General features: G+C 54.3%; 1 protein-coding gene across 2 annotated transcripts in view; it reads right to left on the bottom strand.

Annotated features, from left to right (window-relative positions):
* Nucleotides 1-26,789, bottom strand: part of CMIP (c-Maf inducing protein) — a 241,060-nt gene that overhangs the window by 81,401 nt on the left and 132,870 nt on the right. For both annotated transcript variants that reach the window (XM_070612375.1, XM_070612376.1), the window contains exon 2: nt 12,767-12,892. In XM_070612375.1, coding sequence (XP_070468476.1) covers nt 12,767-12,892 — 126 coding nt within the window. The remainder of the gene's footprint in view (nt 1-12,766; nt 12,893-26,789) is intronic.

Here is a 26,789-nt window from a genome sequence, read left to right as displayed (position 1 = left end):
GCAGCCGGGATGAATGGGGAATCGGCAGGGTGGTGCGATGCTGATGGTGGGAGCTGGCTGGCGGCCTCCTCTGTACCAAGCACTGCTCCAGGCACCTGGCGCTTGTTCCCCACATACTCTTCTCATCGTCCTCACAACAGCCCTCAGAGGTGGGTAACACTATGCCATCCCATAGAGGGAAAAACTGAGATGCCAGGGTCTCACGTCAACCAAGTGCATTCAGACCGAGGCAGCCAAGCCTGTGGGTTTAACCACGGCTCCTCCTGCCAACTGCAGACGGTCGTGGGAGAAAGCACTGGCCTTGAACTCAGGCACATCCTGAACTCAAGCAAAACCTTCCTTGGTCCACAGCACCCGAGCTCAGAGACCTAGGCAGCCTCTCATCTGTAGAATGGGGACAATAACCTCGATCTTGCAGGGATGTTGTGAGGTTGAGGAATGAATCCCGTAAAGCATCTAGAACCGTGTTTGGCACACAGTAGGTGGTCAAACAAAAAGGCAGCTGAGGTCATTATGACTGTCACCATCACCATCATCAATTCCTCTCACACGAACTGTGGCCCAAGGAAGGCCCTGTCGACTCTGAGGCACATCACTGCTGCTTCCACTGCCAGTTCTGGCAGATTTGCTGGCGGCAACAGCAATATTTACAGCATGTTTAATGCGTGCCAGGTGCAGCGCTAAGCCCTCGGTGTGGACTGGTGCATTCAGTCCTTGCAACTCTGCCCTGGGAAGTTGGTACTGTCAGCATCGTCATCCCTATGGTACAGATGAGGAAACTGAGGCTCGGGAGGTTAAAAACTTTCCCACAGGCTCCCAGGCAGCAGGGTGGACTCATGCTGTAAACCACAATGTGCCAAGTCTTCGCCAACCACCCGCAAGGGCAGAAGTGAAGTGTCCGTTCCCGCCTGAGCCCACAACCCTCTGCTCCGGTGACCTGACCCTGAAGGTGGAGAGACCCTCACAAAGGCCAGAGCTCTCGCCAAGCAGGAACGTCCACTTTCTGCCCCCAACCCACACGAACACACACGCACACGCAGACACAAGCGTGTACAACTGTGGGTCACCCTCATTCAAGCAGATCTGGATTACCAGCCCCACGTCCCCACCCAAATCACTGAGGACACATCAGCCGCTCTCCCAGTGCAGAGTCTGGAGATATCTCTAGGCTCGAACCGATGAAGCGGTTCAGTGGCCAGTGCAGCAGGGAATCGGGCTCCCGTGAGCGAGCTCAGAGACTCCTTCCAAGCCCTGAGCAGACTCACACCAGCACCTGGAGGAGAGGGGAGTTTGCGTTTCTGCCCTAGATGGGGAGAGGGCTAGGGGACACCCCCCCCCGTGATGCAGGGACATCTGCAGTGGCTGAGTCTCCAATAGACCTGGGTTCACGTCCTGGTTCTGTTGTGGCCTAGCAGTGTGACCTGGAGCAAGTCCCTTGAGGACCCAAAGCCTAGGACACCTCACTGGGGAGGTGGACGCTGAAGGGGTGTCTGCCACGGGGACCAGCAACACCCCGGAGGGTCCGTGGCTGGGTTGCCTCCCGTCAGTGCTGACGTAGCTCTGTGGTCTCACGACAGTTCTCTTCTTCAGGTGGAGAAAATACATCCCACGCTCAGGAGAACAGTGCGAAGATCCCAAACAATGAGACAACTCATGTAAATGCTTCCTTAGCGCAGTGCCTGGCACCTGCAGACGCGCTGCAGATAGCAGGGAGCACAGCGGCAGCCACGGCCAGTGGTGTGCTGATCAAGGTGTAACAACAGGCTCTCTGGGATAAAGGAGCCCCGATCATAGCGTGTGCCCACACCCGTGCCGTCAAAGATCCCACCCTAGCTGATTCTGTGCTATGAGGGGGATGTCCCTAGACCAGAGTCGGGAAGAGATGCACACGATTGCTTCCTAGGAGCCAGTACAAGCCAGTATGAGCTGGTTCCACATGCTCCTGGTCCACAATCATTTCTATGCTTTTTTGTTTTGGTGAGAAAGATTGGCCCTGAGCTAACATCTATTGCCAATCTTCTTCTTTTTGCTTGAGGAAGATTGTCTCTGAGCTAACATCTGTGCCAATCTTCCTCGATTTTGTATGTGGGATGCCACCATAGCATGGCTTGATGAGTGGTGGGTAGGTCCGTGCCCAGGATCTGAACCTGTGACCCCTGGGCTGCTGAAGCGGAGCACACAAACTTAACCATTATGCCACCAGGCTGGTCCCTACTTCTATGCTTTTTATTTAACACACCAAGGTGGCCAGAGAGAGGGGCAGGTGTGGCAGGCTGAATAAGGGACCCCCAAAGATTGTCTACATCCTAATCCCCTGTGAATATGTTATCTTAGGTGGCAAAGGGGCTTTGCAGACGTGATGAAGTTAAGGATCTTGAGATGGGGAGGTCATCCTGTATGATGTGGGTGAGCCAATGTTATCACAGGGTCCTTATAAGAGGGAGGCAGGAGTCAGAGAGTCGAGACAGAAGTAGGGGCTGCAGTGATGTGGCTGCAGGCCAAGGAATGCAGGTGCCTCTAGAAGCTGGAAAAGGCAAGGAAACGGATTCTCGCCTGGTGCCTCCAGGAGGGACCAGCCCTGCCTGCCAACACCTTGATTTCAGCCCAGTGGGACCCATGTCAGACTTCTGGCCTCCAGAACTGTAAGACAATAAATTTGTGCTGTTTTTTTTTTTTTTTTAAGATTTTATTCCTTTCCTTTTTTTCCCCAAAGCCCCCCAGTACATAGTTGTATATTCTTCGTTGTGGGTCCTTCTAGTTGTGGCACGTGGGACGCTGCCTCAGCGTGGTTTGATGAGCAGTGCCATGTCCGCGCCCAGGATCCGAACCAACGAAACACTGGGCTGCCTGCAGCGGAGCACGCGAACTTAACCACTCAGCCACGGGGCCAGCCCCAATTTGTGCTGTTTTTAATGCTAAATTTGTGGTCATTTGTCAAAGCAGTAGTAGGAAATGAACAGGTATGCCAGGCTGGTTGAAGGGGTCACTCCATTGGTTCTGAGGGTCCACAGTGGGCATGGTCAGTGCCCATAAGGTGCCACTGCCTGGACCAAATGCCCATGTGAAGACAAAGAGGAAGAGAGAGGAGAGAGAAGAGGACAGGGAGGTGGAGAAGGAGATCCACGTCCTTCCCTCTTCTGCACCCACCGGCTCCACCATGCTGCCCTGCCAGTACGTGCCCGTGTGCGACCCCACTGCATCCCCAGGGCCTGGGGCATCAAGGAACAGAGGGAGACCTGCTGAATGAGGTAATGAAGAAATGCATGAATGAGGGGGCTGAGAGCTCCTTGAGGGCAGGGTTTTATTTCTGAGTCCCTGGCACTGATTAGGACGGCCAGGTGCTGTCAGGCACGGGCAACAATGAGCACACAAACCATAAAAGAAACCAGAAGTGCTGGGGGGGTGATCAGCGGCAGATGGTGACTCCCCCCCTTCCTTGGCAGCCAAATCCAACATAGACGTGCCTCCCCACGCCCATGCCCAGCCCCTCCCATGATGAGGGGCCGCCCCAACGTGTGGGCCCCCGTTAGGGATCTTTAAGGGGGGCCCCCAGCCCTTCCCTTGGCTGTATGTGAGCAGGTGATCCAGGCTGGGTCAACCAGAGGCTCTTGTCTAGGACTCTGGGTCTTGAGCAAAGCGATGCCAAGATGAGGAGGGTGAGAACTCATTATGAGGCAGGGCTGTGTGTTCCTGTAAAGATGGTGACTGGGCTGGGACATGGTCCCCCCGCCTGCCTCAGCTCCAGGCCACTTTCTAAGCCTGCTCTCCAGGCTCCCGTCAGTCCTAGCATCTCCCTTTCCTGCTTGAGATAGCCTGAGTCCATTTCGGCTGCTTGTGTCCAGAGTCCTGATAGACGAGCACATCCTCGCTGGACCCTTGGTCCTTCTCAAAAATGGATGCTCCGAGGCATTTTTCCCTGCCGTTGTTTTTCAGAAGGTGCCAGCCAGCTCCCAGAGCCTCGGCCTCTCCTGGTTACACCACGAGCCCTCCTGGCATCCCCTGGTCCCAGAGCTCACACACCGGGTGGTTCCGGCCCTGCCCAGACTTGGTCAGTTTGCCAGCTTGCTGCTGAGCAGGGACAGCTAACAGACTTCCTTTCCCGCCCCCGTGCCTGGTCTGGCCTGGCCCCCAGGTCTCGCTGTCTAGAAGTGGAGGAGGGTTTCCTCAGTGACACCAACCACCATCTTACCCGCCTTTGTCATCTCCCCTCTTCAGCCAAACCTTTCAGGCAGAACAGCCTGAGTTTTCCAAGACTTCCTTCACGTGGGAGAGTACGGACCCCCTTCCCCGGCCACACCCGGCTTCCTGGCCATTTCCTTCGTCCCTGAGAGTGTCTCAACCCCAGGAGGTCTGTGTGGTGTTCTGGAAAGATGGCAGGTTTGGGTTCAGTGGAGCAGTCTGTGGACCTCAGCTGCAAACAGCCATGTGACTTTGGACTTCCCAGGCCATAACGGGCTCAGGACGCCCGCCTCTCTGCGTGGGGATTAAGTGAGACCCTGAAGGTCAACAGCAGCAGCCCGACGTCACTTACCAGGCACCGTGCAAAATGCCTTACACGCATCGCTGTGAGGTGAGGACGTGCACATTCCCATCTCACAGATGAGGAAACTGAGGCTCAGAGCAGGCAGCAGGGCCCAGCTGCCCACCCAGGCATCTGATCTAGCCCCTGACCACACCATTGCCCCTCGGGCACATGCTCACTCTTCCCTGCTTTTGAAACCCCTTGCCTTCCCCAGGGCCTCGGCCAGGCCCAACTTCCCTCCTCGACTTCCCTGTACTTCTTGCGGCCCCTCTTAGACCCCTGACCCCAGGCCACAGGACTGAGAGAGGAGGCAGGATCCAGGAGGATTAACGGATACCTTCCCAGTGTGGTTGGCATTAAAAAGTCTGCTGAGTGAATTAATGAAACGCAAGGCAAAGCGCAAAGACGCGGGCCCAGGAACAGTCTTGCTGCCCAGCTCTCCAGAACCTCGTTCCTGGGGAGGCAGAGAGTGTGAAGGTCTCTCCCACTCCACCTGCCAGGCTCACCACTCCCCAGCACACCTGGGAGGACAGGGGTGCAGAGGGGCTGGCTGCACAGCGGAGGAAGGCGGGCTCGTCCATCACAACAAAGGAGGCCCTTTGAATCACAGGCTCACGGGGGTGTGAAGAATCACCCAGTCCAGGGGTGCTCGGTCTTGGGCGGTTTATGGGAACCTGAAACCCCTTGAGAACCTGAAACAAACTATAGATTTACACTCAAGTAATGTACACACTGTGTATATACCACACACACACATAATTGTGCGGGCAGATCTGAATACACTCTGGACCACAGAGGAAGGTCCCAACTCCAGCCCAACCTTTCCTCTCCTGCCATGCTTCTGACGAGGACTCTAAGGCCCAGACTTGCTGTGGTCTCATCAGTGTCCTTCCCCAGTGTTGCCAGCTCTCCTTCTGGCACGTGGTGCGTACACATAGCCATTCGTTGCTTTGGCCAATGAAACGTGAGCTGACGTGATCTGCGTCGCTTCCGCTGGAAGCCTTTAAGAACCAATGCACCTTCAGCAGGCTCCCTTCCCCATGCCCTGGTAGCCAGAAACGTTCCAGTCGGTGCACACTCCACTGGCTCCCAGCTGACCCAGGATGGACAGGTAGCATGAGTGAGAAATAATCCTATGCTGTTTTAAGCCACTTAGAATTTGGGGCTGCTTGTCACAGTAGCATAACCCAGCACAACCTGGCTCGCCTAGTTTTTCCTGTGGCTTTGTTCACACAGAGTGTGCATCCTACCAGGAACACTCTGCCTCCCCGCCCTCCCTCACTGCGTGCTGAACCATCTGCCCTTCGGGTCTCACCCGAAATGCCCAGTCTCCAGAAGGCCTGTCTTAGTGGTCCCTTCCCCCTCACCATCCCTGACCACATCAGGTGATGATACCTCCTCTAACAGATCACACTGTCCTGTAATCACTTGTTTCTTTGTTCTTCTTCCTCTCCAGGCTGTGGACTCTGTGAGGTCAGGGGCCACATCTGACTTATTCACTACTATGCCCATGAAACCTGGGGAGATGTTTGTTAAATGAAAGACTGGCTGACTTGTGGAATGAATGAATGAATGAATGACTGATTGGATGGATATGTGGATGGATGGATAAACGCATGGGTGGGTGGATGGCTGGCTGGCTGGAAAGATAGATTAATGGATAGATGGATGAATGGATGGATGGATGGATGGACAGATGGATGGGTGGATGAATGGACAGACAGATGGATAAACGGATGGGTTGGTGGACAGATGGATGGATGGATGATGGATGGACAGACATGGATAAATGGATGGGTGGGTGAGGAGATGGATGGATGGATGGGTGGATAGATGGGTACACAGACAGATGGATAAATGGATGGGTGGGTGGAGAGATGGATGGGTGGACAGACAGATGGATAAATGGATGGGTGGGTGGAGAGATGGATGGATGGATGGGTGGATAGATGGGTACACAGACAGATGGATAAATGGATGGGTGGGTGGAGAGATGGATGGATGGATGGATGGATGGACAGACAGATGGATAAATGGATGGGTGGGTGGAGAGATGGATGGGTGGACAGACAGATGGATAAATGGATGGGTGGGTGGAGAGATGGATGGGTGGACAGACAGATGGATAAATGGATGGGTGGGTGGAGAGATGGATGGATGGATGGGTGGATAGATGGATAGACAGACAGATGGATAAATGGATGGGTGGGTGGAGAGATGGATGGATGGATGGATGAAGCATCACTATACTCATGCTGCTCACTGAAGAAAATTTCATGTGAAACAAAACTTCAAAAGAACTATTCAGTCTTGATACCCTCTCTTCCCCAGTTGTATTTGACTAAGGCTCTAGAAATAATCATAGCAGTCTCTTTCTGAACACCCACTATGTAATGTTAAGTATTTTACAATGCTAAGTATTTTACATGTAATATTACTTATCCTTACAACACCCAAGGAGACAGGTACTATGGGTCCAGTTCACAGATAATGAAGATGCCCAGAGAGGTTATTCCTGCTGCCCGAGGTCACACAGCGAGAACATGGTAGAACTGGGCTGGGACTCAGTCTGTCTGACTGCACTGCCTGCTCTCTCTACTGTCCACCGGGGAACATGAGAGCCATGTGTCTGAGCTCCCTTGGGCTCCAGGAATTGGGCTGGGAAATCTGAAAGCATTATGCTGATGAAGGGGAAGGAGGAAGGACTTGGCATGTGTCCCAGTCACCAGGAGGCCCCACCCCGCAGACAAGAGGGTGGGCCAGAACTTTCCTCCCAAAGAGGGGGAGGCAGCTGGTGGGGCAGCCTCCGCCTCCTCGCGGCCGCTTCCCCTCTTGCTGATGGAGTTGGAGAGGTTTTAACACGGCTGGGCCATAACTACTCTTTCCTTTGGCTTGTCGAGTTTTGAAAAAGGACAGAGGCCACGAGGGACATCCAGAATCCCAGTGCCGGCATCTCTAAGAGCCTTCAAGGAAAGGGAGAGTGGACTGGGCTGTCCTTGACCTGGGGGAGAGGGCGCGTTTCTGCATAGGCCCCATCCCGCTGTGCGGGTGGCCGAGCCAGGACGTCACGGGGCACAGCTCGAAGTCCTGAGGGTCACTCAGGAGATGGGCCTGGAGCATGGGAAAGAGCCCCGGGGGCCGGCGCCAACTTCTCCTAGTGATAAATCTTTCTAATACGCAGAGGGCCTCGTTCCAGGCAAATTCTGCCTAATTTCCTCTTTGAAAGTTGCCAAGTTCTCTCTCATTGTTGTATTGTCTCGAGAGGTAAGAAAAACAGCCAAGGGTGCACCCGGGTGACTCTCCCCAGAGCTCCTTCCCCGGCCGACTTCTTAGGGAAAAACAGCACGTGCTTCTCAGACCGGAAAGGTCTCTCTCCAGCTTCCAGTAAGAAGGGACCCCGCCCCGCCCCCGCCCGGCTGCCAGTGTTTGGGGTAAATAGTCGTCCGGCCTCCCGAGAGACCTTCTGGAACATCAATGAGAAGAGCGGTCTCGGAAACCCTTCCAGAAAGAAGCAGAACCTCTCCGGGAAGGAGAGTCTCGTTGTTCTTGTTCCTCCTGAAACCTTGTTCTAGAGCAGCGGGTTCTGTCCGCTTCTCAAGGATGGGCAGAAACCCAACTGCGAGGCAGAAATCTCCAGAAGAAGATCTGTGGCCCCATAGCCTTTAATTCCCGCCACCCCACCCCGTGGGCGGGGAGCTGCGCCCACCCAGGATGCTTTGATCGCACCGTTGAGGTACTTAGGTAGTTACCTCCTCACAATGAAACGCCAGCAGAAAGGGCATGAAGGGAGGAAAGAAGATAAATGGGTGCTTTCTGTAACCGGGGATGCTAATAGCACGGCATTAGGGAGCTCATGCTGAAAACCACAAAGCACCCAGAAGCGCATCGACTGGACCCGGGCTGGAAGGCTGGGAGCTCTGTCTGACGACCTGACGCCCCGCTGGCGGACTGCTTGGCAATCTGGGCTCCGGAGGAGGGACACTTGCCCAAGAGCGTCTCTTAACCTTCCTTGAACCCAGATAGGTCAGCTCCCAGAAGTCTGAGTGAGGCAGTGATTCCAATTCTTACAAAGCAGCTTTGTAAGGAGGTCCCTGGGAGAGGGACAGAGAGAGAAGAAGGAGGAATGGAGAGAGGAGAGACACGGAGAGAGAGTTAGGTCAAGACACACAGAGAGGAGGGCTCAGGGTGCAGCGAGGTGCAGAGAGAGGCTCGGAGAAGGAAAGCAGACAGAGAAACCACAAGAGATGCAGGAAATTAAACAGAGCAAGGGAGAGAGAGAAGGGGAGGGGAGGGGAGAGAAGGGGAGGTGAGGGGAGAGGTGGAGAAAAAGTGTCAGAGAGACAGAGAAATCAGACACACACACATAACAGAAAACCTGAAAGAGAGACAGAGAGAGGAGGAGAGAGAGCAGGCAGGCTGGCATAGGGACGCCCGCACGTCCCTCACATCGCCCCTACATGGAGAATAGCTGTGCCACCTGAAGCAGGACAGGGCCCCCTCAGGGATGCAGGGATGCCAGAATGCTAAAGACCCCCTTTCATTCTGAGGTTATTTCCCCTGGGTGTGAGGGGGTGGTTCAGTGTATGGAGCATGGGTCAAAACGCAAAGTCCTAGGGTCCAGCCCCATACAGCAGAACTTCCTGTGACAATGGAAGTGTTCACCTGCGCTGTCCAATACAGGAGGCACCAGCTGCAAGTGGCTACTGAGCATTTGAAACGCGGCTAGAGGGCTGAGGAACTGCATCCTTAATCTGATTTAATAAATTAAACTTAAATGCAAATGACCCACGGTGGCTAGTGGCTGCTGTACGGACAGCACAGTTCCAGGCGTCTTCACTCGTCCGCCGACCAGAAGCTCCTCGAGTCAGCCTTGGCCCCCGTGCACACCTGGCTGCTTCTCGGGCCTCCCTGCCGCCCGGAGCAGGGAAGAGGGCTCTTTGTCACGCCATAGCTCTGGGGCCTGTCACGTGAATGGGGACAAGCCCAGAGCACGGGATCCCACCAACTGTCACGACAGCATGTGAGGAGCGCCCTGCCCGGCACCTCGGGCCACCACCCTGGGGCTCCAGGTGCCCCCCGGCCACTTCACTACCAGACAGATCTCCTGGCCTGGAGCCCATCTCCAAGATGACTCGGAACCCACTTATATAACGAGACGGCCACACGCCACCCATGAGTCACGGGAGGGAGGGGGAGGAGGGTGATGACAAGGAGGACGCAAGGTAGAAGCTGAGGGGAATGACAGCAAGGGAGAGACCGAGGCGGCTGCACCCACCTGGGGTCCCCTGGGTGATGGGACGGAGGCTGTGTCTGTGTCCCCTGCCCTGGCTCTGAATCCAGCTCTGGATCCCAGGATCCGCCGGCCGACCGCTTCCTCTCCCGGCTGCTCTCCTGCTCCAGCCTCTGGCTCCCGGGCTGTGCGGGCTGCACCGTCCGCTGGAGCAGGGGGCAGTCACAGGCGTGAGCACGGCAGGGGGAGCTCTGACGTGAGGCCACAGCCTGACGCAGCCCCAGCCAGGCGAGTCATCACAGCCGGCCTGCAGCCACGGCCTGGGTTAAAGGGACATTCCAGGCGATCCCAGCGACCGGTTTCCCTTGCAGCCTGACTGCTCCTCTGTCCCCAGGGCGAGCGAGGCTCAGGGTACTTCCTTGGGTCATGCTGTCCCGTCCACGCCCAGATGCTATGAGGCTCTCTTGCTGGCAGGGCAGCGACCACTCTACCCGGGTAGATGGCGGCTGAGGCCTCCCCCCTCTAGCTGGGCCACTCCGAGGGTATCCCCCTCTCCCACCTCCCTCTGGCACTCACACACCCAGCCTCCTCTGCCCTGCAACCAGACCGGTCCTCCTATTGTTCCCTCTACCCCTTAAGAGCTTTCAGGGCCTCCCGATTGCCCTCAGAATAGAGGGTGCCTTCCTCACTCAGCTAACAAGACCTGTGCAATGTGGTTGTGACGCATCCACAGGGTCCTGAATCCCTCCTCTCTCCTTCAGGGCAGCAAATACCCCCTCCCTCGCATTCACGCTTTGCACCTGCATTCCCTCTGCCCAGAGTGTGTACTCCCATCCCGGCACACTCCTACGCATCCCTCTACGCCCAGCTCTAATGTTGCCACCCGGGAGGAGCCTTGTCTGGCGCCCACGGGCCGAGTGAGTCACTTCCTGCTCTGGACTCTCAGTTGTTGGGACTTACGTCTATTTTAGCTGTTTTCTCTCTGGTCATTTGTCTACGGCTCTGTCTCCCCGGGGGCCCGCAGCTCTTCAAGGATGGGGCTGCGGGCTTATCCACCTCCTCCCCCAGCTCAGGGCTCTGTGGTTCCATCAGATTTCCTCAGCAGGCCCTCCTCTTCTCAACTTTCCACGGAACCCCATTATTGCCCCCCGATCTTCCACCACTGCTCCCCCAAGTCCAGGGTGGTCAGAACTCAGAGACTCTGCTGCAGCCATGGGATGGGCGGGAAGGACAGAGAGGACAGCTCTGGGGCTGCAGGGGACGAGGGCAAAGGTAAGGGCGGATAAAAGGAAAGCTGCCGAGTGAGAGCGAGAGCCTGAAGAAGAAGGCAGACGGGCAGGCACGTTTGGGTGTCCTCCAAGAGACGACAGGAAAGAACGGGATTTTTCGAGGGGATGTTTAGCTGTTACACTCAGCTTGTCGAGCTCAGCATTCCTCAGAGGCCAAAGTGCGTGCCTCTTGGCTCCAATGTTGTTACACAATCTAGTAGCCACTTTTTTTTTTTTTTTAATCAATATATTCCCCAGGCCCGGGTCTCTCTCTCTCTCTCTCTTTTTTTTTTTTGGTGAGGAAGATTGGCCATGTGCTAAAAATCTGTTGCTAATCTTCATCTTCTTGCTTGAGGAAGATTGTCCCTGAGCTAACATCTGTGCCAATCTTCCTCTATTTTGTATGTGGGACACCTGCCTCAGCGTGGCTTGATGAGTGGTGTGCGGGTCTGCACCTAGGATCCAGACCTGAGAATCCTGGGCCGCCAAAGCAGAGCGCAGGAACTTAACCACTGCGCCACTGGGCTGGCCCCTCTAGTGGGCACTTTTGAAACGGGTTTTAGGCAACATCTCTTTGGGCTCAGAGCAGGTCTCCCTGGAGTGACAAAGTAAGAAAGAAAACGCTCCTAAAAGAAAGGTCAGGGCAGACAGTTCTCCCAATGACAAGAGAGAACTTTCTCTCTAGATGAGGAGTTTCTGACTTGGGGTCTCTGCTGGAAATTGGGGTGGCTCTCCCTGAAATGATACAGAACATGTCGAATGTATGTTCTGCAGTGGCCATGTGACTTTTTTCCACCACAGTTCCTTTCTCGGAGGGCCTTCTTGTCCCCTGTCCATGAGGTCCTGGTAGGGCTACGAGAGTACACAGCTCTGTGGTCAAGGGTGGGCATGCGACTCAGAGTAGGGCATTCCCTGGGGTGCAAAGGACTACAGTAGAGCCAATCGGGAATCTTCCAGAGATTTTATAGAAAGATATTGGAAGGAAAAAACGCTGTCACATTTCAAAGGATTACGAGCTCCAAGAATGTGGCTTGAGACTGCCAGAAGTCCACCTCCCCCACCAAATGGAGAGATCCTGCCTGACAATGAAGCCAACACACAGAAGCAGAGCCAGGAGATGGAGAGAAAGATGCTGAATATTAATATGATTTGACTCCTGGATCCAGCTATGCCTGACTTCCCCGTTATTTTAATATAGCATTAAATTCTCTTTTTGCTTCAGACACTTTGAATAACATTTGTATCATTTCCGATCAACAGTCCTTGACCAATATACCCAAAACGCACACTTTTCCGAGGAGACAGCTCATACTTCCATCAAAGATTCAAACGGCTTATTAGACCAGTGAGAAGTAAGAAATCTCCCCATTTGAAGTATAGCAAAAAGTACCATCTGTTGCTTACTTGCTTCTTACAGCCTTTTAAGGCCTAACAACATGCACACATGCCTCAGTTTCCTCATCTGTAAAAGGGAGATCAGAAAACCTATTTCTCAGGTTTGTTTAATGAAACAAAAACTCAGCATGTAAAGCTCCTAGACTGTGGCAGGCATGCAGCTGGAGCTCAATCCATGCGCATTCCCTTTTCCTCTACCTGCATGAGCCCCAGTTTACACTTTTTCATACTTGGAGAAAAAACTTCCTCAGTTAAACCACCTTTCCTCCTGACAGCTGGCCGTCTCCCTGGGAGGGAAGAGGAGGGTGCGTGCGGGGAGGGGGGACAGCTGCTCGTTCGTGTTTATCCTACCTGCAGGAGGACCGTTCCCCCAGGAACCGTGAGCTGTAAACAGTACTTCGGGGCGTTCTCCCAGGACAGCAGCTGAACATCTTCAATAGCGCTGTAGGAGACCGAGTTTTCCATGTACCCAGTTGGCTGCAGCAAAAAAAAAAAAGAAAAGAAAAGACATGCATTGGTTACAAGATCAGGCACAACATCGGCGCCTCAGAAGAAGGTTCCAGAAAAATAGCCCCATGCTGGCAATGAGCAAACTGAGCTGGTACAAAAACTCTGCAACTTCAGGGACCAAAGGGACTCTGAATTTCCTAGCTGGCGGCATCCAGCTGGAGGGGAGGGGCCGTGCGGGAACCTCGCCCACGTGTTTGGAGGCGCAGAGTCGGGACTAGACTGGGGTCCCTGAGGGAAGCCCCGAGGACTGTTCTCCTGGCAGCCGCAGGGCCCAGCACGGGGCGGAGCCTGAGTCCCTCTATCCCTCACAGTGTCCAAGCCATCACCCTCCCCTTCCCAGAAAGCAGTCACAGCCCCCTCACTGGTCTTCTCGCCTCATCCCTTCCTACAGGCACGTGCTCTCCACTCAGCACCCAGGGCCGCGTTCCAAGTCAGCAAACTCGATCCCTTTATTCCCCTACTAAGCATCCTTCAATGGCTCCCAGTGGCCCAACCACGAAATCCACGTTCCCATCCACCATCAACAGGCCTGCAGGTCTGGTCTTGCTTCCGCCTCCAGCCACCCCTCCCTCCCTGGGAATTTCTTGCCCTTTCTGTGCTCCTCTACGTGGGCCCACTGACAGCACCAAAAACTCAGCTTGCTCCTTGTCCCAAAAAGGCCGCGGCCCCACCCCTGGCATCTTCTCTTCTCCTCTCCAGGTCTCAGCTCAGCAGGACTTCTGGGGGGAACCTGTGACCCTCTGGACCTCATAACCCAGTGGGTCGCATCCTCCCTGGTGGCCTCTGTGCTCACCATGCCCGGTTTAATTATTGTGGCCTTGTATCATGTGCTATCTGTTTGACAGCTGCCTCCTGGCCAGGCTGCAGCTCCGTAAGGTCAGGCTCCTGTTTGTCTTGGTCCCTGCTCTCTCTCCCCAGTGCCTGGCACGTGGCGAGGGCTCGAGAATTTGTGTGGAAAGAAAGAAGGATAAAGGCTCTCATTGGTCAACTCTGGGGTGAGGGTGGGGCAAGAGAAACTCACAGCCATTCACTGCTCTGTGAGTGAGGTCCGCCGTCACAGAGAGAAGGCACCAGGAGCATGCACCTGCCACCAGGGACCAGCAGCACCCTTGTCACCCTGTCCCCAGGAAGCCAGAGTTCAGCAGAATCGGAGGCGAGTGTAGCACAGCTGAGAGGAGCAACAGCTAACATCTCCCTAAGCCTGAGACGCCAAGGCTCCCGGGCACTCGATGAACACCATCTCCTTTAATCCTCACGACAGGCCCATGGAGCAGGAGCTGGGGCCATCCCACTGCACAGATGAGGATGCTGAGGCTCAGGGGGGCATGCCACATGCCCAAGGTCACCCAGCTGGGCAGGGGTGTGGCCAAGACTGAACTCAGCTGCTGACTCTGGACTCGGCGCCCTGAGCACCATGCTCAAGCAAGAGGCAGACGTGATTTCAAATCCGTGGCCCAACAAGCTATTCTACCTAAGGACTCAGGACCTCCAGGAGGTGTGTCAGTTTCAGGTTCTGCCTGCCAAAGCTGAGGTCTGGTGGTGGTGGCGGCGGAGAGGGCTGAGAGCTTCAGCTGCCTCAAACTTCCCTTACCCGATCAGTCACCAGCTCAGGAGGGAACAGCGACTGATCAATTGACCTGCCCATTCATTCACTCGCTCGTCCATTCATCTGACAGATATTTATTAAGCACCCATTACTTCCAGGCCATAGGCTGGGTGCTGGGGATACAGCAGTGAGTGTCTGAGACCAGGGCCCAGTGGGGGCAAGAGACAGCAGACGAACAAACCACCCCAATAAATAAACTATAGGACAGCAGCAAGTGCTGCACCAAGAATCCAAATGTGGTGTGGTGGACAGGAGGCTGGGAGCTGGAGCTCCCTGGGAAGATGGAGGGAAAGTGCACCTCAGAGCACACAGCCAGTGCAAAGGCCCAGGGGCGGGAAGAAGCTGGCAGTGTTCAGGGAGGGAGGCCAGGGTAAGAAATGCCCTGGAGAGATGAGCAGGCCACCCCTGGAGGGACGCGAAGGCCCAGCTGGGGGCCCAGGTACCACTCCCTGGGGGGTGGACACTGCAGCGGCTTTAGGAAGGTTTTATAGCATCACTGGGAGGAGTAGGCGGAAGCAGGGAACAGCCTGGAGGCTCCTGCACAGGTCCAGGTCAGACCCTGGCGGGGAGTCGGGGAGGCAGCCAAGTTCGTCCTCCCTTCTCACCAGCACATGGCCCGCCCTCAGCAGGAGCCCAGGCGGCCGCGTGTCCGACCAGCATGGCTCCATCAGCGGGCCCCAGAGGCGGACACGTGGGCTCCCCTTCACCTTCTGCCCTCTTCCAGCATCCTCCACACTATCGTGTTCTCGAAATTCTGCAATAAACAGCTCAGCCCACCAGCATGTCTTGTCCTGAGAATATCAGTGAGACCAGGGGCTTGGGGGATCGGCTATGGGCTTATTTTCCCAACCCACGTTCGAGTATTTATGGTGGGTGTGGCTGACAGCCTGTCTGCCCCGTGGGGTTTCTGCACCGTAAGAGCAGGAATTCTCCTCTGACCTGTTCCAAGGGCCCAAGCAGAGCCTGACGTTTACGGAGGTGAGCGTCGTTTTCTTAATAAACGAAGGAATATTTTCCTAAATCAAAAAATGTTCATCCATGGATTACTTATAATCACTATGCATAACATGCTTGGGAAGATGCTTTTTTTGTTTATTATGCTTAAAAATTAAATCAAAATATTAAAAATACATTAATAGATTTTTAAAAAAAATCTCCATTAGGAAGCAACGGCACTTGGGTGCCCGGTTGCACCAAATGCCTTTTCTTGGTGGCCCATGTCACTTCTCTCCCCTTTTAAGGTCCATGCATTTGGAAAACTGCATACAAGAGAGAGACACGAAATCCACTCCGAAAATCCCAGCAGGGGGGGAGAGTGGCCGCAAAGGCGTGAACGTGACCATCCAAGGCAGCCTCGCTTCTTAGAATCGCACCTGGGACACATGGGCAGAGGGCCTCGCAGCTTCTCCTTCCCTCACAGCCTCCTCGGAGACCCTCCGCGCTTGCTGCCCAGTGCCACACCAAGCCCGTGGCAGCACGTTCCGGCAGAGGACCTCCAGTGACGTGTGCGATCTGACATGAGGGAGCGCTCACTGACCGCCTGCGTCTGCCTTTCTCACGACCCTGCTTTAGCCGCTTCAATGTGGCCTTAATTAGAAGTTGCAACACAGGCTTTTTGGGGGAGAGGCTGGGTATAAATAAATACATACTGTTTTTTAAAAACAGCTGTATCACTTTCCCATCATTTGAAGCAGTACTGGCTAAAAGCAGAATCTGTAGACTCAACAGGACCTGTGTTTGAGCCACTTATTGTGTGTCTTTATGTAAGTTGCTGCACCTCTCTGAACCCGTTTCTTCCAGTGGTAAAACGAGAACTTAATAAATTATTAGGAACCTTAAAGGAGATCCAGTGTGTCAAGGGCTTAGCATAGCACTTAGAACATACTGAAAAGCTTAACAAAATGAACTGTTGTGAGAAAGATTAGACTTCATCTCTGGAGTCTTCCTCCTCAAAACCCATAATTCTAGTCTAACCATGAGAAAAACATCAGAGCAACCCCAGTGGCAGGCCATGCCCCAAAATGCATGACCAGTTCAAGGGAAGTTCGAGCAAGTGTCCCAACCAAGAGAAGTCTTTGGAGACACGATGACGAAAAGTACTGACCGGGGGATCCTGGGACAGAAAAGGGACGAGGTGAAAACTGAGGAAATCGAATAAAGGATGGACTCTAACAACAGCCTATCAATGTCGGTTCATCAGTTGGGACAAATGCATCATGCCATTGTAAGATGGTACCAAGTAGGGCAGCGGGGTGTGGGGCATATGGGAATTCTCTGCACCATCTGTAACTTTTCTGTACATCTCAAGCTGTTCTAAAGGAAAACGTTTATTAAGAAACATTAACCCAAGGGGCCGGCCCAGTGGCGCAGCGGTTAAGTGCGCACATTCCGCTTCGGTGGCCTGGGGTTTGGATCCCGGGTGCGGACATGGCACCTCATGGCAAGCCACGCTGTGGTAGGCGTCCCACATATAAAGTAGAGGAAGATGGGCACGGATGTTAGCTCAGGGCCAGTCTTGCTCAGCAAAAAGAGGAGGATTGGCAGCAGTTAGCTCAGGGCTAATCTTCCTAAAAAAACCCACAAACAACAACAAAAACCAAAACAAAACAAAATAAAAAGAAAAATTAACTGCTGCTGCCACCACTCCTGCTGTTGCTGTCACCATCATAGTCCACAGAGCCGAGGCAGGAGCCACGAGGCGTGTAAGGGAAATGGGACAGACTGGGACGCAAAGCCCCCAGGGGCTGCTCTCTGGACTCGGTGTGAGCCAACGCGGACCAGGCAGCTTCGTCCTGGGTACTTTCACACGCTGGGGATGATTTCACAGATGACTGATAATTCCCTGGTAATCTGAACAGGACTACAGGGGAGGAGATTCCTGCATGGGGTAAACGCTGGGTTAGAAGAGAAGGAGAAATTAAATGCTCCTCCACTCGAGGGAAGGGAGGAAATCCAGCTCTGAGTGGACAATAAACAGATTAAAAGTTATTTCTACCTGTGAAAGCAGGGCAAGCCGTTCTGTATGACTCCATTTATACAACATCCCGGAATACACAAAACCACAGGGGTGGACACATCAGACCAGCAGTCGCCCAGCGGCTGGGACAGGGGAAGGGACCAGTTACTGAGGGACATGGGGGCACTTTTTGGGGTCATGGAAGTATTCTATATCTTGACTGGGGTGCTGGTTACTAGACTATACGTTTGTCAAAACTCACAGATCTGCACACTAAAAGCGTGAACGCTACTGAATGTAAATTACACCTCAAACCTAACTATGGCACTGCGTGAATATTCAAGATAATCTGGAAGATGATGAACAGGATGAAATCTTTCAGATAAAACTGTATCAAGACCACTCATTAGCACTGCATATATTACCTTCCTAATTATTTTTTAGACATAAGTTTTTTTTTTTTTTTAACAGAGCCCAAATCTTACGGGTACATATAATTTTGTAACCTGCTTTTTTTCACATAATGCTAGATCATATGCACATCCCATATTCTGAACCATAACCTCCAGAACTATCATTTTAGTGGCTATAAGATATTCAGCCACTATTTATTTATTTATTTTTATTTGTTTGAGGAAGATCAGCCCTAAGCTAACATCTGCTGCCAATCCTCCTCTTTTTTGCTGAGGAAGACTGGCCCTGAGCTAACATCTGTGCCTATCTTCCACTATTTTATATGTGGGACGCCTGCCACAGCATGGCTTTGCCAAGCAGTGCCATGTCCACACCCGCGATCCAAACCAGCGAACCCTGGGCCACCGAAGCGGAACGTGCAAACTTAACCACTGTGCCACCAGGCTGGCCCCTCGGCCACTATTTATTTAATTTTTGTTTTTGTTTTTCTTTGCTGGGAAAGATTCGCCCTGAGCTAACATCTGTTGCCGATCTCCCCCCTCCCCCACTCCCCAAAGCCTCCGTACACAGTTGTAGGTTCTTCCAGTTCTTCTGCGTGAGCCACTGCCACAGCATGCCAACTGACAGACGGGTGGTGTGGTCCTGTGCCCGGGCACGGAACCCGAGCCGCTGAACTGTAACCACTAGGCCATCAGGGCCGGCTCGGCCACCATTTATCATCAACCCTACCCCCTCCACCCCCGACAGTGCGGCGGTTTCATTTTACGCCACTATAAACAACTGCACGGTGAACATCCTTGTGAAACATGTTTTTCTAGCCTATATTTAGGATTATTTCCTTAGGCCAGATTCCCAGAAATGGAATGACTGGGACAAAGGGTAAGGGCCTATTTTATGTTGTCGCCAAACTGTTCTCATTGAAGAGACAGTAGAGAGAACTGGGGAGTCCTGGCTAAGACCGGGGGGCCTTTGTGCTGGGCCCCCCGCTTGCCGGGGTCCGGCTGGAAGCCATGTTCTGACCCGGGTGCGTTCAGTGTGACGGGCTGGAAGCTGAGTGCTCACAGTGCGACCACACAGGGTGGGTGTTGGGTTGCAGCCGTCTGTAAGCTGGGGTGCTGGCCCTGGGGATGCTGCTCTCCCATGGGAGTCAGGGATCTGGTCGGAGGCCTCTGTCCTTTCCCTCTCTGGGACTGATGAGGGGCCAGTTTGGGGTCTGGGTGTTTGCAGGACGGGAAGAGAACAGTCTCGCTCTGCTTTCGTTTCTGAGATGAGCTGCTTCCCTGGTGAGGTCTGCGCTAGAGAAAGCAGGGCCTGGGGGACTCAACAGGGCCCCAGTGATTCCCCAAGGTCTTCAGAGCTGACATCCCAAACAGGGCACCTTCTCGGACTTCCCAGGCGTCAAAGTGGGCAGCGAGTGGGGTGACCAAAGACCCTGAGACAGCGCCCCCCACCCCGAGTCCCCCAGTCATCACCTCCCCCCACCTTTCCAGGGAGCCAGCTCCCTCTCGCCTAAACTGCCTGCTGGTTTCCATGGGGATTTCTCTAAAAGTGCTTATGAATCATGACGTCCGAGGCCCCCCAGACGAGGCTGCAGGCTGACTCAAGGCACACGTCAGGAAGGCGCCCAGCACTGTTCCTGGCAGGGCGGGGGGAGGAGGCTCCCGGACCCCAAAAGGAAAAGCTGGTCAGGAATCATCCACCCTCCACCAGCACGCTCCCGAGACCGGAGGATGTGGGAGACTGGGAAACCTCGCCCAGCTGGGGACCTGGGCTGAGAACACAGGCGGTGTGTCATGGGGGGTTGCTGCCCTGGCTGCCAGCTGGGTGCGCGATGCTGGGGACACGTCTCCTTGCTCCACGTACGGAAGCCACCTGAGTCATCATGCAGGGGACCCAGGCTGCATGGCCTGGTTCCACACGGCACTGCCCTGCTGGCATGAGGAAGGAATGGCTCTGGCACCCACACACAAACCCCGGGCTCGATGGAGAGACGCAAGTCGGAGGGCAGGAGAGCCCCTTCCAGCCCCGCCTTGGACAGTCAACAACAACGGCAATAATAATAGTGATGACACCATTACTCCGTGGTGGTGCTGTGAAGTGGCTTGGACTAGGGGAGTGGGCTTCAGCCCTCACTTCCCCTTCTGCTTTTCAAAAAATTGAGATAAAACTCATCTGACAGAAAATTAAACATTAACTATTTGAAAACATACGATTCAGTGGCATTTGGGTGCACTCACAATGCAGTGCAACCTCCACCTCAATTCAGTTCAGACACATTTTCATTATCCCAAAAGGAAGCCCCATAGCCATTAAGTGGTCACTCGCTGTGACATCACCCCAGTCCCTGGTGACCACCGGTCTGCAATCTGTCCCTGTGGATTTGCCTACTCTGGACATTTCGTATTGACGGAATCAGACAATCTGGGGTCCTTTCTGTCCGGCTCCTTACACTTGAACGTTTTCGAAGTTCCTCCATGTTGCACGTACCACGCGTCAGTACTTCCATCCTTTTTACGGCTGAATAATGTTCCGCTGAATGCACAGGCCACGTTTTCTTGACCCCTTCATCAGCTGAAGGACATCTGAGTTGTCCACCTTTTGGCCATCGTGAACAGCCTGCCGCGTGTTTTTCTCAGTGACCTGGCAGGACACGCACCCTGCACACACAACCCTCGCCAAGCTCCCCCAACAGACACACACAGGTGCCCTGGCTGACCTTTACCCAGCGGTCACCATGTGGCCGGCACCGTGCTGAGGGCTTTGGATACATTATCCCATTTATCAGAACAACAACAATGCTGCAGGGGGCAGCTGTGATGGCCCCCATTTATCCACACGTTACAGAAGAAGAAACTGAGGCATGGAGAGGTAAGGCCATGTTGCAGCTCCTGTTTTCAAGAGAGAAGACCCTGAACTCAACCTCACGACCCCCAAGACTGTGCCCTCCATTCCTACGCTCTGCCCAACTCCTCCAGCCAGCTCCTAACTCCAGTGTGCGTACGGGTGTGCGCGTGCATCGTGAAGGCGCCTGTGCAGAAAGGGGCGGGGACCAGAGAGGACGTCAGAGGCGGCCCCGGCACAGCGGGGGGTCTCAGCATCTGCCTTCCAACTGACTGCCATCCAGCCCCGCAGGTCAGCAGGCCACCTCCGGCTCGACTCGGCCTCCAGGGCAGAAACCCACACACGCTCATTTGGGAAAGGCCTGTCAAAATATTTGGATGTTCTCTTGAATGCCACAAAGGGAGAGTTGAGCAGGGAGAGCAAAGCGGCGGGGAACAATTTGCTGCTAGATGAGCCAGTCTGGGCCCCGGTCCCAGAGCTCATCTCCTCAAACGCCGTCCCCGTCCCCTCGTTTCTGTAACCAAACAGACCGAACATGATGTGACCTCTTCTTGTTGCCCAGGGTCCCTGGTGTTGTGACCTCCCCCCAACCCCTCCACCGGTGAGCTGGGCTGCAGCCCAGCGATGCCCTCGGTGCCACTTGGGAATAGAGAGCTGCGCACTGCTACACTCCGGCCTGGTGTTGGAGAGATGGGTCTGTTTTGAACAGCTTCTCCCATCATTCTCTGGATGCCAAATGGTTACTTCTTATTGCTGCCAATGAATCTGCCCCCACACCCTACCCTCAAAAGGTTACTGCTGTGGCCTGTGAAACCAGAGCACCAAGCGCACTAGAATTATGTGTAAAGTAAAAGTAACTGGGTTCGGAGCAAGAAAATCTCTTACAGGAAAGATACATCCTTCTTGTGTTTTGTGGTGCTTTGTCCGATCTTCTCTTGGTGGCGGGGGTGATTATTCTAAGTTCTTCACAGCATAAATAACTCTAGATTGGCACTGTCTGGTGGAACTTTCTGCAATGATGGAAATGCTCTGTATCTGCGCTGCCCGACGCAGGAGCCACTGAGCACTTGAAATGCGGCTAGGGTAACGGTCACCTTGGGACTGAGGTCATGCAGTCACTCAGCATGTGGAACCCTTCCCATGTGTAACCAATACCAGGGCCTGGGGACATGGCAGTGAAGGGGAGGGACACAGTGCTACACATGGAGCTGATAAGTTGGTGGGAGAGAAACATGACCCAGGAAAATGGAGGGAGGGGCAGGTCAGATGGATAGAATCTGCGTCCCAGACAGCTGAGAAACTGATCAAGGCTCAGAGGGAGCCTGGATGGAGGGACTGGCCCCAGGCCCCTCTCAGGCCCAGTGGAGCTGTTGGTGGGCATGAATGCCAGGCACCCCTCCTCCTGCCCTAGTGTTGGGACCTCCCTGGCTGGGAGCACCACTGCTGGCACACCCTGCCCACCTCCCACATCAGCATGGCCCCCCGCCAGCCCCCGGTAGGCAGGTATCACCATCGCCCTTGTGACAGACCAGAAACAGAGGCTCTGCGCAGGTACGCACCTTGACCGACCACGCACAGCTACTCAGGACAGAAGTAGGAAGAGAACTGAGACCTGCGGACTTTCCTGGCCTTGGTCTATAAAAGCTAGTGAGTTAAAAATCAGGGGCTCGACAGTCCTCCAGCAGAACGGCTCCAACGAGAAAGACGACGACAAGGGTCGGCGTGGATACGGAGCAGCTGGAATGCTCCTCAACTGCTGGTGGAAATCGCAATTGCTAAACCACTTCAGAAAACTTCACAATAGGATCTGCCAAAGCTGGACATACGCATCCCCTGCGACCAGCAGCCCCACTCCTGTGAAAAAACGCCGACATACGTCCTCCCAAAGACCTGTACACAAATGCTCCCCGAGGACCACAGAGCCCCAGACTGGAACAGACTGGGAGCTACCCAGACGCCCACCAACAGAAGACTGGATCAAGAAATCGGGGTCCACTCACCCAGTGGAACAGTTACACAACAACGAGAAGGAAGGATCCACGACTACACACAACACGTGGATGGACCGTACCAACAAGAACACGATGCTGGGGAAAGCGAAGGCGGCAGGAGAGGGAGACCGGACAGGAGACGGATGGGACTCCATGAAGGAAGCCACAGGCCTGAGTCTACAGAAGCTGAGAAGGGCTGCTGGGGACAGGACCCTGCGGACAGCACTCATTGGTGGGGTCGTCAGGAGTCGGAGCTGACTTCGTGGTTTGTAACAACAACGCTGTGCAAGAGAAACTAGACACAGAAGCACATACTGCATGCGTCCATTTATAGAAAGCTCAGAAATAGGGAAAACTCGCTCCACGCTGTGAGAAGTCAGTGTGCTGGGTATTGGGGTGACCAGCTGTCTGGTTTGCCTGAGAATGAGGGGTTTCTCAAGCATCGGATATTCGGCACTAAAACCGGGAAAGTTCTGGGAAAACTGGTACGAGTTGGTGACCCTACTGTCGCCCCGGATGGGGACAGTACTGGAAAGGGGCAAGAGGGAGCTTCTGGAGGCCTCGCACTGGTCTAGTTCTTGATTCGCGTTGGGAGTGACACAGTGTGTTCACTTTGCTAAAACACATAAGCGGGACACAATGTGTCACTTTTCTGTGTGTATGTTACACTTCAATTAGAAGATCTTTTGAAAAATCAGAATGTCTAGAGTCAGAACCCAGGCTCCACCACTTGCTGGCTGTGTGGCCTTAGGCAAGTCATTTGGCCTCTCTGAGCCTCCATTTTCTCCCTTGTAAAAGTGAGAGAGTATTCCCACCCATTAGGATGGCTACTAAAGATAAAAAAAGATAATAACAAGTGTTGGTGAAGAAGCGGAGAAACTGGAACGCTCGTATACTGCTGGTGGGAATGCAAAATGGCGCAGCCGGTCGGGAAAACAGTGTGGCAGTACTTCAAACAGAGTTTCCGTATGACCCATACGGGAATTTCATGGGATATGATTATACCACAATAAAAAAGGTAACAGTATATCTATCGTAAGGGTGTTTGTGGAGAGCAATTAAGTGAATGCAGCTCGGCACCTTGTAAGAACTTGATACAGGGAACTGCTCTCATGCAGTCACCCCAAGAGAGTAGCACTTGGCGAGGCCTGAGAAAGAAGGCCGGGAGGGTGCTGCGGGCAGGACACGAGGAGGTGGGGGTTCATTCGTTCGAGGTCAGTGAGATAAACGCCCAGCACGGTGCCAGGTGCTAAGGAGGAGCTAGTTATAGCCAGGCAATTATGTTCAAGTCTCAGCCAGAAGCAAGAAGAGGCTTTGTGCAAGGGCTCTCCAGGTTCCTTCACCACCCATAGATTGCTCCAGAAAGATGGCACAGAGAGGAGCGCCCTGGCTTGCAGTCAGCCTGGCGCATGGGGGATCACCCAGCTCTGGATGAGCAAGGACAAGCAGGATGCCATCAGTGATGGATGGTCAGGGTCAGCCCCAGTTGGCATCCCAGGGGCTCTGGGCCACGTGCCTGTGGACACCGGCTCCCCACCTCCTCCTGCGCCGTCTCAATCAAGCCCCCTCACAGCCCAGCCCTCCTTGGGGGCCTGGGAGGGGCCGCCTGGGGGCCGTGGGATCTTCAAGACAGGGGAGGAGCCACCAGCCCTGCTTCCCCACTGCCCAGGCCTCAGAGGAGCGGCGCCTGGAGGATGGGCCAGGAGGGCAGGGCTGGTGCCGGGGCAGGTCAAGCCTGCTCTCTACAGATCATGCTCTGTGGAGACGGTCAGGAGGCACGCTGGCTCATTAATCATCAGTCCAGCCATGGCAGCTGCCCCCTTTTATGGCCAAATGGCTCAAGAGGTTTAATAATAGAGTGAAGGACTGATATTTCCACATTCAGACTCTTCGAACCCCGGTCACCATCGCAGGCTTGGGCAGAGGGATGGAAATCTGGGTCCTCGGGGCACGATGCTTGGCATCTGTGCCACCCGGCAGCTTTGCCATCAGAGCAGTCGATCAAGGCTCCTGAGGGCCGTGACACAAAGTCAGCACGTTTCCAACCACTGAGTCAGCAAACATTTTTAAGGACCACAGCAGCTCGTATGGATCGAGGGCACCCCAAATAGTAGGCCCCTGGGGCAGTCCACAGCCCCATCTCCCTGATGCTTCACAGGGACTCTGGGAAAGCGGTACTGCTAGGACCCTCATCTCGTAGAGGAAGAAAGGGAGGCTCGGAGCAGTTAAATAGTGGGCCACTGGTCACAGCTGGTCAGTGGAGAGGTCGCCTCATTGACTCAGAAGCCAGGTCCTCATCCACAGTACCATGTCTCCTGCTGGCTCTGCCAGACGCTGGCCCGAGAGCCCCAAGATGCCCAGGGCGTGCCAGAGTCAGCCGCTTGATTGGCGGGGGGGGGGGGGGGGACCAGAGGTGGACAGAGGTAAGGACAACATGAAGTGATAAGCACTGTAATTGAGGGGTGTAAGGACAAAGGGCAGGAGGGGGAGGAACATTCTGGACATGGGAAGGCTTCCCAGGAGTGACCTATGAGCAGGGTCTTCAGGTGGGCAGGGCAGCACCGGACACTCCCAGCAGAGGAAACAGAAAGCGCAAGGAGCCACAGTGTGCAGGACTCCGGTCTGGGAAGAGGAAGTTACTAGGTGAGGCTTGGGTGCAAGGACTCCCCCGGGGGCCTGAGACAGGACCCAGACCAGGGCACAGCCCCGCCCGCCCAACCATCCCAAATCCTTGCATTCTCTCTCTCTCTCCCCGCCTAGCTCTTTCTAAAGTTAAGGCGCACTACATAAACAGTACAGTGTGTAAAGTGTGAAAGTGGACCAGTCTGAAGGTTCAGCGGGACCTGGTTTTGCACAGGCACAGCCCTGTGTCACCGTCACCCAGGTCAAAATAGGGGACATCTCCAACACCCCAGAGGGCCCCCGGGGCCCCTCCCCAGGCCGCCCTGTCCACCGCACTGGCATCTCTCGCTATAGACTGGCTCTTGAACTTCTGACAAACAGAAGCTTGCGGTAGACAGCTTTCATGTCTGGCTTCTCCAGCTTAGCGTGATGTCCGTGAGATGCACGTCTGTAGCTCAATCTTCCTTTTAATCGCAGAGCAGCGCTCCTTGCTATGCGCCACCGTTGTTTACGGATCTTTGGTTGTTTCCGAAAAGTTTGGGGCTATTGTGTAAAAGCTGCTGTGAACATTTTTGCACTTACTTTTTTTTGGGGGCGGGGGAGGTTGGTGGCAAAAACAGTCTTTTGGGTAAATACCCAGGAGTGGGATTCCCGGGTTGTAGGGTAAAATGCTTAGATTTAAGCCCAAGAAACAAGTTTGCAGGGAATTCTGGGGAAGTTTTCTATGAAAACGAGCTCCTTGGGAGGGCCCGCTCTTTCTCAGGTGCCTTTCGCCTTGGGCAGGACAAGGAGGCCTGAGCTTGGCGGACGGAATCAGGCCAGCGAGGGAGCTCAATTTTCTCCGCAGGTGCAGAGCATCTTTCACAGAGGGACTCAGACCGGCAGGACAGGCGGCAGCCTTCTCAAAACCGGCCTCGGAGACACAGAGGAGGCGGTGGTGAGAAAACAGAAACTTTCCTCATGGCTAACATGGCAGAAAGGGACGTCTCTGCTCCCCTTCACGTTCGATCTCCTCGCCATGCTCAGTACAGATGCTTCTGCAAAAGGAAAGGGCACGCTGGCTCAAGATTAGAGCTCCGAGTCAAAGGCTGGGAGCAGCAACCGTATGTGTGTATTTTTAGTGTGAGTATTAATTTAATTCCAGGATCACGTTCGGATGTCATGCAGGCCTATCGATTTGGTGTTCCAGACGTAAGGATACCAGGGATCGGAGGGCGAATTTCCAGGTCTTCAGAAACATTTCGCTACTGGATGGTGTAATTCAGCTGGGGAAAAACTGTGGCCTGTGACAGCCTGGAAATAGGGGCACCTGCCTCTGGGTCGCATAGGCTGGGCTACACCTCCACCCTGGTGCCTTCCCGTGCACTGACATCAGCTGTTTCTGTGCAGTGAGCTCCTGGGAGCAGGGACACTGCATTTCAATCTGCCGCCTTA

This window comes from Equus przewalskii, chromosome 3, assembly GCF_037783145.1.
Source record: "Equus przewalskii isolate Varuska chromosome 3, EquPr2, whole genome shotgun sequence".
Classification (NCBI taxonomy): domain Eukaryota; kingdom Metazoa; phylum Chordata; class Mammalia; order Perissodactyla; family Equidae; genus Equus; species Equus przewalskii.
This window is presented reverse-complemented; position numbering and strand designations above follow the sequence as displayed.